Below are 14,484 nucleotides of genomic sequence, written 5' to 3'. Positions count from 1 at the left end.
GAACCATTATTATTATTATTATCAGGATCCTTGGTTACAATAGTCATAACATTTATCTTCAAGAGACCATCACTAAGATATCACTTTCCTACGTATGTATCATTTTTAGATAGTACAAACTTATCGGAAACAAACACTAGAAGCCTTATTAGATGCGACTGTTCTCAAACGAAGAGGCACAACTGTTCGAAAGCGAAGAGAGGTAACTCTTACAACTTTTTACTCATAACCATTTATACAACACGACATTGATAAAACAGTCATAATAACATAATTAACTTCAGAACGACTAGGGCTTGAGCCTATAAATTCTACACTTAAAATGGACCTTTTATTATCTATAGATAAAGAAAGTCCTAGCAGACTGCCTCCACTGCAAGCCTTTTAGTAATATCTCCACAAGCCGTTGGCCCAAATGTCTTCTGTGAAACGTCAATTGAACATGCTTCCTTGTCGACGCATGCCTACAAAATTCGAAATATTAACTCAGAGCCATTTTCATGTTTTTTTTTTTGTTTTGAAAAATGCAAATAACAAGAGTTTTGCAGTTTGCACAATGGAGAATTCATCATTCTTGCTTTCGCAATTGCCCGTGGTGAATGCTCCACACATACACCTTGTGGGTCACCAAAACTAGCAAACTTGATAGCAGAGATTGGGCGACCTTGGCAAGATAACTTCTAAGGTCTTGTTCTCATGTGCATTTTCATGCTTATTAAATTGGAAACAAAATGCTGATCATGTGCACAATTAAATCATCATGATCCATACTGTGATACCTGAAGTCCAACGGTGACACTAAGAGGGCTGATAATATTCTTTCCAGGCTTCAACTTAAATCAAATTTATCATTGTGAATCCCATATATGGCCCAATGAGAGCCTATATATCAACCAGATGGAGATCATGTAATTAAAATTCACACACAAATATAGCTAATATAGAATGTTAATTAGTATCCTAAATATTACCAACATGTTCTCCATTGATGAATGCATGAATTACATGGCCACTGCCGTTAATCCTAAGAGACATATCATCACTCAAAACTGGATCATCTTGATCGAGATCAAGTCTGTCATAAAGGAAAATGATAACCAAAATTTTGTTAACAGTTATGAACAGAACAAAGAGAGCAAAAAGAAGAAAAAAATTAAGTGGATTATTACCTTGTCATGTACCAAAGATAGTCGCTAGCAGCATCTTTTTGATCAATAAGTGCGTTTGCAGAGACATTAACTTCAACTTTACCAAGAAGAGCATCACCAATATTCTCAGGCCTCCACACTACTACAAAGATAATGGTTCATCTTCAGCTTGGCTTTTTTGTTTAACCATTAGAGAGGTTTGGACAATCACCTGATTAAGAAAATATTAACGTATCAATTAGTAACAGAACCATTGATCATAATGAACAAAACTAGTATCGATTTTTTTGTTTTTATACTAAAAGACGTTAATTACGTACCTTGGCTGTGTTATACTCTTCATTTTAACAATCAGGAAGAAGGCTAACAGACCATGCGGGAACAGTATAGTTCCTTCCTCCAAATGTTAGAGTGGCATCAGTGGTACTGTTGTTGGCGTTGCTGAAGAAGCAGCTTGATGATTCATTTGGGGCATACACAGTGGCCTTAAATTTGAAAGTGTATCATATTAAGCGTCTCGTTTTTAATACCAAAGTCATTGAACTTGTAGTGTGCTTTATTTCCCCTTCTCATTTACCTTAACAGAGTTGCCAAAATCAGTCTCGAAGACGTTCCCTTGTGTAAGAGTTTCCTCCAGTTCTTTGAGGTTACCCCATTTTGGTTGGGCAATGTTGCTTGCAAATTTAAGTAATAAATCAGAGGTTTATTCATGAAGAGTTGATGTCCTATCCCTATATATATATATATAAATAAATCGAACACTAAGGTTTAAATAAAAGCAGTTACCATATTCATCGAGAGGAGCATCATATAAATATGAAGTGGTAATGTATGGACCGCCGGCTGTTCTACCAAAGTTAGTCCCACCGTGATACTGTGAAACACAAAATATACACATGCAAGAAGAAATTTGTTATCGTCTTATTTATAACAACTAGGATCTGGAGGCTTTTTGACCCTTATGACCTTTAATTAATAATTAATTACCAAATTGCCCTTCATTCAAAACTATTTCAAAAATTTACCTTCCCGAACAAACATAACACCAATCTGCCCCTGTTTGACCGTTGACCACGAAGCCTACCCGGGTACACCCCTCCCTACCCTGGTATTTTTTGAAATTTTTTATCTACCCGGGTAGAGAGGGGTGTACCCGGGTAGAGTTCTTGAATCTGGAAAAATGGTTGAATTCGTTACCCGGGTAAGAAGGGTTGTACCCGGGTAAACATCCAGAGTAGAGTTTTTATATAAATGAAAAAAACTGTGACAGACATGGTTCATGGACGATAGCAACGAAGATCCAAGGCTTCCTCGCCATGGCAGCCCTAATGAATTTGTTTCCATCAACCAATTAGCAGGTCATTACTCTCTCTATCTATCTATAGTTTCACTTAGTTGTGACGTTGCAGAAAAATGGTGAGTTTTGCAGAAGGTGCTTAATGGTAATGTTGTATTAATTTTTTACTAATTTCATTTTGTTTTCTGTAATCAGAAGGTGCTTCAATTTTTTGCGTTTTCATTAACCTGATAGAAATATAAATCCGAGGAGAATATGAATTGGAAAAAGAAACTTTTTAGCATCTCGGTTATATAAAAACGCTACTCTGGATGTTTACCCGGGTACAACCCTTCTTACCCGGGTAACTAATTCAACCATTTTTCCAGATTCAAGAACTCTACCCGGGTACACCCCTCTCTACCCGGGTAGATAAAAATTTCAAAAAATACCAGGGTAGGGAGGGGTGTACCCGGGTAGGCTTCATGGTCAACGGTCAAACAGGGGCAGATTGGTCTTATGTTTTCTGAAAGGGTTAAATTTTCGAATTAGTTTCAAATGAAGGTCAAATTGGTAATTAATTATTAATTAAAGGTTATAAGGGTAAAAATGCCAGGATCAGGAACATAATCATTAATAATTTGAACTTCGAATTGTTTACCATATAATAATTTTGGAATGTGCCTCCGTTTTGGAAAAATCTAGCCACAGCATAAGCAACATCTTCAGCAGTTCTATGTGGATCTTTGCCACCCCAATTCTTAAACCTTAAATTCACAAAAAAAATAAAAATAAAAATTGAAAATTTAAAATCCAATAATAAAGAAGACACGAAGCTAATTAAAACTAAGTTTTATTTTAAAAATTTTTAAGTGATTCCGTCGCAAAATAAGTTTATTCTTTTATATTATTGAATATGCACCATTTTATTTATAATGTTAAAAATAATTAAAATGAGGTTAAATAATAATTTTATTTGAAAAAAAATATAATATAATATTTATATTTAATTTTTAAATTTATTTTCTCAAATTTGTAAGAAAAGTATTAAATATGTTTTAATTTTGGTTTTAATAATAAAACATATTTATTTTTAAAAAAATTCTCTTAGAAGAGTTATAAAAAAGAATTCTGTTATTGAAATAAATTGATTTAAACACGTATTAATTATTTTTTGATATTTTCATTTTTAAAAAATTTAGGCTAAAAAATAATTTACCCCTTCAACTTTAGTCTTGTTTTAGATTTAACACGTTATACTTTCAATTTATTTAATTAACCCCTTGTACTTTTTTTTGATGATAACAAATTAATATATGTTAAAATTTTAACTAATAGTATTAACCCTTAAATCCCTAATTTTATTTTCCTTCCCAAATTTGCATTCCATACTATTCTCTCCCTCCCAAATTTGCACTCTATGTGAAACATTTATATGACGTTAATATATATATATTTTTTTTTTTTGTATAAGACGTTAATATATATTCTATGTGAAGCAAATTTGGGATGGAGAAGAAAAAGAGAGTGATGAAGAATTTGATAAATCTCGCCAAATTTTAAAAGGAGAATAGATTTAGGAATTTAAAGAGTTAAAATATTAAAAAATATATTAATTTGTTATGTACAAAAAAATTAATTAAAACCTAGTACCCAAAAAAAATTAATTAAAACCTAGTACCCAAAAAAAATTAATTAAAACCATTCAAAGTATAATATGATAATTTAAAACATGATTAAAGTTCAAGGGATGAATTATATTTTAGTAAAAAAAAATATAGTTATCTTTATTTTTCAAATACCTTTAATTAAATATTTTAAAAAATATATACCGAATCCTGGAAATAGAGTAAGCGAATTTTTTAAAAAGAATATTTTTTATTACCAAAAAAATAAAAAAGAGAAATTTTAGTAACCTGGCCAGTGCAAGAAGCACACGTGTGATTTATCACGTGATGCGGGTCCCGGTCATTATTGGTGTTTGTACTGTTCGTTTGGAAACCCGTTCCGTTCCGTTTCGTTTTCGAGGCTCCTTTATTTCAGCTGTCTCTGTGTATGTGGGCCACCCATCTTATTGCATCGACCTAATTATTCATATTCCCCTGACACTTCAATTACCAAAGTACCCTTTCCATCTAATCAATTACGCTATATAAAGACTTTAGTCCCTGAATCGACCAGACATGCGTGAAAAAAAGCACAAAGAAAATAATCGATGAAACTTTAATTTGAGTACAGTAAGATTAACTTTTTAAATGGCTTAGTTGAATCGAATAACGTCATATAAATAACTCAATGTTAATAGAAAATAGAGTAAATATCTTTTTTGGTCCTCAACAAATTTTACGATGTTCGTTTTAGTTCCTAACAAATAAAAAGATCTATCGTGGTTCCTACAAAATTCAAAATGGACTCATTTTAGTCATTTTAGAGACTAATATGGGTCTTTTTTAAATTTGTAAAGGATCATCACGATTTCAACTAAATGGGTCCATTTTAAATTTTTTAGGAACCATAAAATTTGCTGAGGATCAAAAAGTTATTTACTCTATAAAATATAAACATATCTATAACATGCAAAATTAGAAATAAATTCTTAATAAATAATAAATTAGCCAATTCAGTCAAGTTTTAACTATTTTTAATAAATTTTCACCAATGAAAGTAAACTAACCAGAGAGTCAATTGTACGACTGTATCATAATTAATAAAGTCTCTTATGTAAAGATAGATTGGACTAGTCAGATCAACTGAAAATTCATTGAATTGGTCAAGTGTCCCTTCCTTTAACCCGAAAAATTAAATAAATAGAGAACAGAACAAAACCTGGCGGAGAACTAGTTTGAATTGATTTTGTTGGGATAGAATCTGTTTGTAAACTTTTTTTTGCAAATTACACTAAATATGACTGATCGTACACTGCATGATTACAGTATGACTGGTTGTACTTAGTGTAGTTTGTAAGAGTTTGTAAACAGAAAAGTTTGTAAATATAACCTGCACTTGATTTTTTTTTTTTTCGTTCAACTTAAATATTTTTTTGAATCAAACAAAAGTCTATTATCAAGCTAAAAAAACTCTTGTTGTTATTTAATCATTTTTTAACATCATCTTTTATATTGATTTAATGATTTTATATTAATTTTTATTTAATATATTGTATAATATTGAAATATATTTAATAATCAATTATTCAACATACTTTAATTACAGTCGACCAATGAACTATAAACCTTTACCTGTTAAATCGGTCTAATTTTAAAAACATTAGCTATTCACAATTATTTTAGGGATTTATAATTTTATATGTTACAAGATATTCATTACATCATATTATATAAGGATTTTATAAGAGTTATGTTGTAAGAAAAGTGATTATGTAATGTTATAGAGATTCGTTTTGCGTGTCGTAATTTTTTTTTTCTGTAAAAAGTGTGGGCCCCACAAAATATTGTGTGTGTAGGAAAGTTTGTTGTGTTATGTTAAATGACAAATGCAAACCCTATTATAAAAAGACCGAAAATCTCAAATATTTTTTTTTTTGATTTTTTTTTTTAAAACAATGGGACCCATGGATATTGTCTCTTCATGAAAATAGGATTCCTTCTTGTTGCGTGACATTCATAATCCCCATTATTTTATGCGTATAATTTGTTATGAATTTTATTTTCTGGAAATACTTCTCTGTGCATTATCAACGTCTTTTATATAGAAAGTATGCATGTTTGCATATTAAACTATATTGATTTATTTGTTTTTCATACATGAAAAAAGAGGGTTAACTGTAGCGGATTGTATTTAAGATTTACGGTCAAAATGTTAATGTAATATATATATTGTAAATTTGATCAGTACCAGTAATGACAAATATTGACATATCTCATATCTATATCTTTTTAAAAAAATTATACTTTAATTTTGTTACGCCTATAAATGTAAAGGGAGATGACCCTTGAAAATGTGTACAAAATAGTGTTTAAATTCCATAAATATTGTTACGTGTAATATTAATTTGAAATGAAGTTTGTTACAAGCCCACTAATTCTCATAATTCGCCTCCTTGTAGTGGAAGCCTTAGTGTGGGTGATTATTATTATTATTATAGCGGCATCCAACACAAGTCGTAATTTACAATTTTTTTAAAAATATACATTTAAAATTTAAAAGTGATTATACTTAAAAGAAACACAAATAAATTCAAGACAGTAACATAATTTTAAAAAATGTTTTATAATCTTAACGCCAACAAAACACATTAAACAAAAAACTATCCATTGTTCTAATATTTCTTCCATGGGTGCTCAATACATTAAGAAGAATGTGATAGACAATTTTTATTTTCAGTTTTCAAATTATAATAAAATAAATATTATTTCTACTGAAACAAGAAAGTATAATAAAAAGTTTAAAGTTTAAACACATTATATTAATAACAATACTTGAAAACCCATCAAAGAGACGAGATAGTAATATACAAAAGGATGCAGTATTAATTAAGCTAGCCGTCTTAAAATGTGAAAAGATATACTCATTCATAAAGTAGGAGTCCAAGTTAGAAAAAGTATATTAGAATGATAGAATAGGAATTTTAATTTTAATTTTACTACAAATTTTGTTAAAATAAAAATTGATCAAAAACATTAAACATGCAAAATGGATAGATATAAATGTAATTCTGAATAGGATTAAAATTTTATTGTTTGCATAATTCATCGAGAATCTATGAATTAAATACATGTAAATTAATAAATACGAATATTAAATTGTTTTAAATAAATGTATTAATAACTTACTTAGCTGAACCACAATATATAGTATGGACAACGGAGCATCACAAAATGCAACCTATACTATGAAGTGGCCAAAGGACACCAATGTCAATAGTAGTCAATGTCGCAAACCTCGTGGTCGAATGCACATAGTGACTATGGTGGTTGTAGAATGTCAATGAATGACAGCAAAGATGATTGCCGAAACACTCTATGGCAATTGTTGCAATAGTAGTAAGTAATAAAGACAACGAATGATAAAATACACTACTCGTTTTTAACTTGCATGTGTAGTATTTGAAATTATAATGTTTAAGTTGTAAGTCAAGAATTAAGGTTACCCAAATTAATTGTTTTTCAATTTTTCAATTTTCATAATTGAACTTAGAATTAAAATTCAAACTTTAATATACACGCTGAATTAAAAAAAAAAATAGAACATCATGATGTCCCGTTCTATTCTAAAGGTAAGGTTCGATTTCTATCTTAATTTCCTTCGATAAACGGACTTAGGGAGGTGTATTTGATTTGGATTTTAAAAAAAAAATGAGATAAAAAATCTTATAGATTTTAAAAGACTACTCAAAATTGGAGAGACTTTAACGACCTTTTTAAAAAACTTTTTTTACAATCAAGATTTCATAAGATTGAATTTTAAAAGATTTTAATAGTATTTATAAGATTTGAAAAGACAACATGAATTTATAAGATTTGAAAAGACAACATGAATTTATAAGATTTTAAAAAACCATCTGAATTTTTAACAAACATTAAAAATTACAAGAGTCAATAAAAAAAGTTAATAAAGAAATGCAAAGATATTAATAAAAAAATGTAATATAATTTTCTCAATTAGTAAAATTATGATAAATTTTCGTTTGAAATTTTTTACAATTGATCTTGTAAACTTTGGGATTTTTGTTCTACGTGATAAGAGTTTTTTAATAATATATCATATGCATATTTTCATTGAGTAGTCTAAGAAAATTTTGAATCTAAATTTCTGGGTTTTATTACATAAAAGTTTAAAAAAAATTTCAAATTGCTTTCAATCAATACATTGAAATCTTAGGGGTTTTTGAAAAACAAGTTTTTTGTGATATATTGACACAAAAATTGTTTTAAATCGTGTCCTATAGCAAAGAAATTTCGTTCATGAATATATTATTATGAAGCATAGGGTTCATATTATGAAAGTTTCAATCGATCTTGTTTCATAGATGTAAAATGAAAATTGGTTTGAAGAATTTTTGTTCCCCTGTTGTTTTTCCACTATTTTATATTGTTTTTAATACAAAAATCACACAATTTTGTACCAAGAAAAATTATGACCAATAGCTTGAAAAATCATTTTTAAACTTTCAAAAATTGCTTCAAAATCTGCTGTTTTTGAGATGAATTATATTAAAATCTTGTTGGGTTGTTGCTTCTGAGTTGTTTTGTGATGAAAATCGCTCAAAAATCTATTTTTTTTGCTTTGATGAAGCTCCCACGGCGGAACTCAATTTCTAGCATGTTGACCCACTAAAGAAAAAAAAAAGACAGTGCAATAGAGAAATCTCAAAAAATCCTAAGGGTTAGGGTGAGATTGTGAGAGAGACATCCTGTTTATATTTCTCACTAAAAAGTCTCGCGAAATCCACACCAATAAAAAATTCATTAAAATCGTAAGATTTTTGAATACCACAATATTATTTTTCCTTTGTTTAAAATTCTGATTGAATACCAACGAATTTAGACGGACTCTAAAATAATCTTTTAAAATCCTAATTGAATACCACATGACTTTTTTTTCAATCATTTAAAATCCATTTTGTCAAATTTTTAAGATAAAAAGTCATTCAAATCAAATCATTCCGTTTTCTTATTTTCTTTTAATTTTTTTTGGTACATTGCCAGGAGTTTCTAAGAAACTGCTTGAAACAGGGTTTGATCTCTGCACCAAGCAATCCTTTGGGAGCTCAGCTACCAACTGAGCTACCCTTGGAGGTTTCCGTTTTCTTATTTTAGAAACTTATTAATTTGCTCTCATTTGGAGGACTGAGCAAAAACAAATTAAACTAATCATAGTCTGTTTTACTGGGTATAAATACACTTTTTCTTAAATAAATAACAATTTTTTCAAAAAGAAAATACTTAGTAGAAACATCGTCAATTGATATCAAACAACATATTAACCTAAATATTTTTATATAAAAAAATATAAGAAATGATTCGTTTACAAAAAGATTTTATAAATTTTTTCAAATTACACTTCATATTCCCGGAAGTATATAGTGTAATCTAGTGTACTTCCAAGAGTACATAGTGTTAGGGGTGTTCATCAACCGATCCAAACCGATTCAAATCGCGGTGACCGAACCGAAAAATCAAAAACCGAATAAACAGAAAAAAAAATCGTAAATTTTAATTGGATTGAATCGGTTTTTGGATGAGTTGATGAAAACCGATCCAATATATTAATTTCTGTCTACCTACTTGGGTCTTTCCCCAATCATAGCCCAAAAATTTATAAATCCAAGACCCATTAACCCATCAACTAAACCCAAGAAAAAATCTAGTAACATCTCATTAACAAAATTATATCTTTGTAGAGCTTCATATCTCATTGCCCAAAAAAAAATTATATTATAGTTTTCTAATGCTTTTGTATTTCAAAAAAATAAAAGAATTACAAAGTCAATATATACAAAAGATGTTATTTGCACAATAATCATGAAATAAATTTTAGGATTTTCAAAAAACCAAAAACCGATCTAATCCAAACCAAAAAAATTTGGATTGGATCGGATCGGATTTGAAAAAAATTCAAACCGAATGGATGATTATATGATCAAACCGAAGGGATTGGATGGGATGATTTTTGCTTCCAAAACCGATCCAATCCAGACCGCGAACACCCCTACATAGTGTAGTTTGTAAGAAAAGTGTAATTTTTTACAAATTACACTATATACTTAACTTTTTATTTACAAACTACATTATTCACTTCCGGGAGTACATAATATAATTTGTAAAAATTTATAAAAAAGTTTGTAAACGGATCATGGGAAGGGTTATATTTATAACTTTTTGTCTACAAGCTCTTACAAACTATATTATGCGTTCCCGAAAGTATACTATGTTACACAATGTACTTTTAGGAGTATATAATGTACTTTGGTAAAATTTGTAAAAAAAGTTTGTAACAGATACTTCCCCTAACAAAACAAAATTAAATTATGGGTTTGATATTTTTTCTTTTAAAAGATATAAAATTGTGTCATTTTAAATGAGAAAAAGACACAAGCAAGAAAAATCATGGGGGAAGAAAGTGAATATTTTTAATTTAAATTTTAAATGAAAAATATTAATTTATGTTTTTCTCTCACTTAAAATGACACAACTTAATATCTTTTAAAGGATTTTATTTGGTTTAAGTACTTTTTAAATAAACACTTATTCTTAAATAAATAAAAATTCAAAAAAAAAAATTAATAAAAACATCGTTAATTGATATCAAACAACAGATTAACCTAATTTTTTTTCTATATAAAAACATTAGTAAGCTAAAATATATATATATATATATATATATATATATATATATATATATATATAGTTTCTTTTGATTTAATTTCATAAACAGAAATTGAAAGTTTAAACCGATTATTTTTGAAAGAGGAAAACTAAACAAAACCAAACTTAATATATTTTATTTAGATTCTGATTTTTAATTTGAATAAATTTAGCCCAGTTGCGAGTATTTCTAATTATTGTAGTTAGCTTTATAAAAATAATATAAGAGTTTTAGTCTATGTAGTATTAAACTTTTTAGAATCTACTTTTCGTATTCAAATCATAATGAGGCTACCTTGCTTTTTTTTTTGGCTAAATGGCTACCTTGCTTTAAATTTGTCATACCATCTCCCTCATTACTTTAAATGTTAGACTTTTTTCATCACAAAAAAAAAAAAGAATTGTAAAAATTAAATTGCTATTGTCGTAGATTATTTTTTCACTAATAGAAAACAATAATAAAAGACATAAACCGTTCATTGAAACGAGTGTTTTGTCTAAAGAAAGATAAAGGTATACTTCTCTTTTTGGGTTTCGAAATTTTCTTTCTTTCAATAGTATAAAGCTAGGGAGAAGTGTTTGTTATTTTAAATGACATAAAGTTATGTCATTTTAGGAGAGAGATAAATATGAGAAATTATTTTTTATTAAAAATTTAAATTAAAACAAAACCATCTATTTTTTCTTCTATAATTTTCATTTTTTGCATTTATTTTTCTTAAAATAACATAACATATATCATTTAAAATCACAACATCGTATCCACAAAGTTTTGGTGGTAATTAGAATAAAAAGAAAACGATAGAATATCTCAGGGATATAAATGTAATTTGGTCGTGAAAGGTACATTTATTTTTGGAGTGGGCTCGACCATGTCGCTTTCCAAATCTCAAAATCAGTGGGCTCCGTGACGTGGTTCCAGTACACACTGTCTCAATACACTGTACACGTGGTCCTCCATCCAACGGTCCAAATTCCATGGAATCCTTCTCAACGAGAGACAACGACACAACGACCCTTTGAGTGTCAGATCCCGAGATTATCTTTTTATAGGAAAGTTTACAACAAAAATTAGTTCACAGTACTATTTTTTTTTTTTGGAAACAGTTCACAGTACTTATTAGATACAAACACTTAATAATCATATAATTTCCTAATTTAAAATTTAAAATGTAATAAAATATATCCATTTTAGGTAAAGGTTGTACTAAAACACTATAGTTGAAAATATTTAAATTTTATTTTCTTTTATTTTAATAGTAATAATATATTAAGTAACTTAGCACTTAAGAATCAGTCAATCATAATAAATTATAATTGAAACCAAATAACTACGGAGACTAGAAATCAATATTTTAATTTTAAATCATCTGATTATTTCAATTAATTATTCTACCTGTAACTATAATCAACACACCAAACCTCAACATTTTGCACATATTAATTTGACCACGCAATTTCAAAGCCTCTATTAAATTAAGGGTTTAGTGTTTGTCATTTTAAATAACATAAGTTATGTTATTTTAAGAAAGAGATAGACACAAAGAATGAAAATCACGAGAAAGAAAGTGAGTGATTTTTTTTAATTTAAATTTTAAATAAAAAATATTTTTTTGTGTCTATCTCTCTCTTAAAATGACAAATACTTTTTTTTCTTAAATTAATGTTTATATTTTCTATACGGTATCTCAATAATTGAAAATGACACTTTTTTTTAAGAATATGGTCCACTGACAAGTGACCCGATATATAATTAAGGAAAAATTATCACAAGAAAAGGAATCAGTTTAATCAGCAACGAAATCAAAACCAATAAAATATGACACCATCTGTTGAATTAAATAATAAAACACGAAATAAATATTAATTGTTACAATCAATGACCTATATAATTCCAAACAAAACCTTGGCCTTAGTCCAACCACTCCATCAATTAATATTAAGACCCCTAAGATGATGACTTTATACTTTATAGTGGGTCTTATAAAGACACCCACATTAGAGATAGTCTTGGACAACAAACCAAACCATTCTCCATCATCTCTCTCACTACAAATTTCTGATCATGTTGGGGAAGAGACCACTCCCAATGATCGGAAAGTTGTCGGAATTATTGGTCTCCGGAGGCCGTACGGCGGCGCTTATGGACACCACCGGAAGCCCGAGAAGCCCGTTAGACATGAAGTCACCAAGAGGCTTAAAAAGCTACGACCTTGGTGGTGTTGGTCTTGGAATTGTGGTGGCCCTTGATAAATCAAGCGAAATTGGGCGTGAAGTTTTGCCCAAACATGCTGTTTGCAACTCCAATTCGAACCGATCTGGACCAATCCCAATTCACTGCACGAAAAACCAAGATGGGTTTCAGAAAGTTGTAAGTGTGAACGAAATTATTGATGTGGGAAGCTTGGAGGAATACACCTATGTGACATGCCACGTGCCTAACAAAACCTTCACTAAGGTTTACTACGATGATGGTGAAGTTGATATTACGAGACACGGGTATAATAACAACAACAACAACAACAACGTTGGTGTTCTCAGTAGAACCACATCACCAATTTTAGTAGATCCCGAACCATCATTTCCAACCTCAGATTTTCTCAGTTCATGTAACTTATGCGGAAAGAAACTCCATGGCAAAGACATATATATGTATAGGTATTGATCAATCCAAAACTTGTTCAATTTTTTAACCTTTGGCTTTAGATTTATGTGAGACATATGAACTCATAATAATTCTTTTGTTGTTGTGTACAGAGGAGAGAAAGCGTTTTGTAGCACAGAGTGTCGTTCAAATCAAATAATGATGGACGAGCGCAGAGAGCGATGTAGGTCAGAAGCTTCTAGATCTGTGGAAATGTCAAGTTCATCATCTTATAAAAGGGAACAAATATTTTCAACTGGAATTCTTGCCCTTTAGTCTTTGGTATATCAGACTCTGGCAACTGGTGTTACGAGTTCATCAATATACCTACGAAACGTTATATACGGCTATACTATATAGTATTGACTATCTGGAATATATGAGAATTAAGAAAGCTTGATCGTAACCGAAAGAAAATTTTTGATCGGAAAAAATGGTAGATATTCTGATGTATTTTTCTGTTATCACGAAGGCAAGAATAATGAACTTGAGATCTCAATTGCACAGATTTAGTTTGTTCTGTCTCCAACATAAACTTTTAGTTATCATCTCATGTATAGGAGAATTTAATTTAGTTTCTTACATCAATTATTGTTAAAAAAAATCATCGCATAAGGATCAAATTAAAAAAGAGTAAAACAGCCAGGAATTTCTGGTTCTTATACTGACTGAGTTTACAGTAATTGGCAATCTTATAATTTTGTAATAGTAACAAATTATAGGAGTTGTTCCAAGTAACCTTACTCCGCTTGATATAGAACCGTTCGACTAGGGCTCTAGTCCATAAATCTAGGTGGGTTCATACCCATGATCTTCTTCCTACTATCTCTATCCATGATCACCCATAGGAAACCGCTAAGGCCATTAACTGCTCCTTATAACCAGTATAAATACAAGAATAGTATCAATAAAGAGGACACTTCCTACACATAACTTGATGGGAGCACTATCAGATTATTGTCATACTTTTAACCTTAGAGCCTTCATCATTCGCAGAAACACCCACCTTATTAACCTTATATTACGTATTGATATTCACTCTCGAACAGGAGTAAAGTTAAAAACTGTTGAACGTGTGAGTATTTAATT

The 14,484-nt window shown here is 29.4% G+C and overlaps 1 protein-coding gene and 1 pseudogene across 1 annotated transcript; one reads left to right on the top strand and one right to left on the bottom strand.

Annotated features, from left to right (window-relative positions):
* Window positions 1-356: 356 nt before the first annotated feature.
* Window positions 357-4,559, bottom strand: LOC133305484 (beta-galactosidase 15-like; annotated as a pseudogene).
* Window positions 4,560-12,747: 8,188 nt separating this feature from the next.
* Window positions 12,748-13,991, top strand: LOC133305422 (FCS-Like Zinc finger 13-like). The gene is made up of 2 exons (XM_061505645.1): window positions 12,748-13,409; window positions 13,509-13,991. The coding sequence occupies exons 1-2, from the start codon at window positions 12,817-12,819 to the stop codon at window positions 13,669-13,671; spliced, it is 756 nt and encodes a 251-aa protein (XP_061361629.1). The 5' UTR covers window positions 12,748-12,816; the 3' UTR covers window positions 13,672-13,991.
* Window positions 13,992-14,484: the final 493 nt, after the last annotated feature.

This window comes from Gastrolobium bilobum, unplaced genomic scaffold, assembly GCF_033153095.1.
Source record: "Gastrolobium bilobum isolate Gb01-03AN ecotype WA unplaced genomic scaffold, APGP_CSIRO_Gbil_v1 utg1221, whole genome shotgun sequence".
NCBI lineage: Eukaryota > Viridiplantae > Streptophyta > Magnoliopsida > Fabales > Fabaceae > Gastrolobium > Gastrolobium bilobum.
Note: the sequence above shows the minus strand (reverse complement) of the source record. Positions and strands in the feature narration are given on the sequence as shown.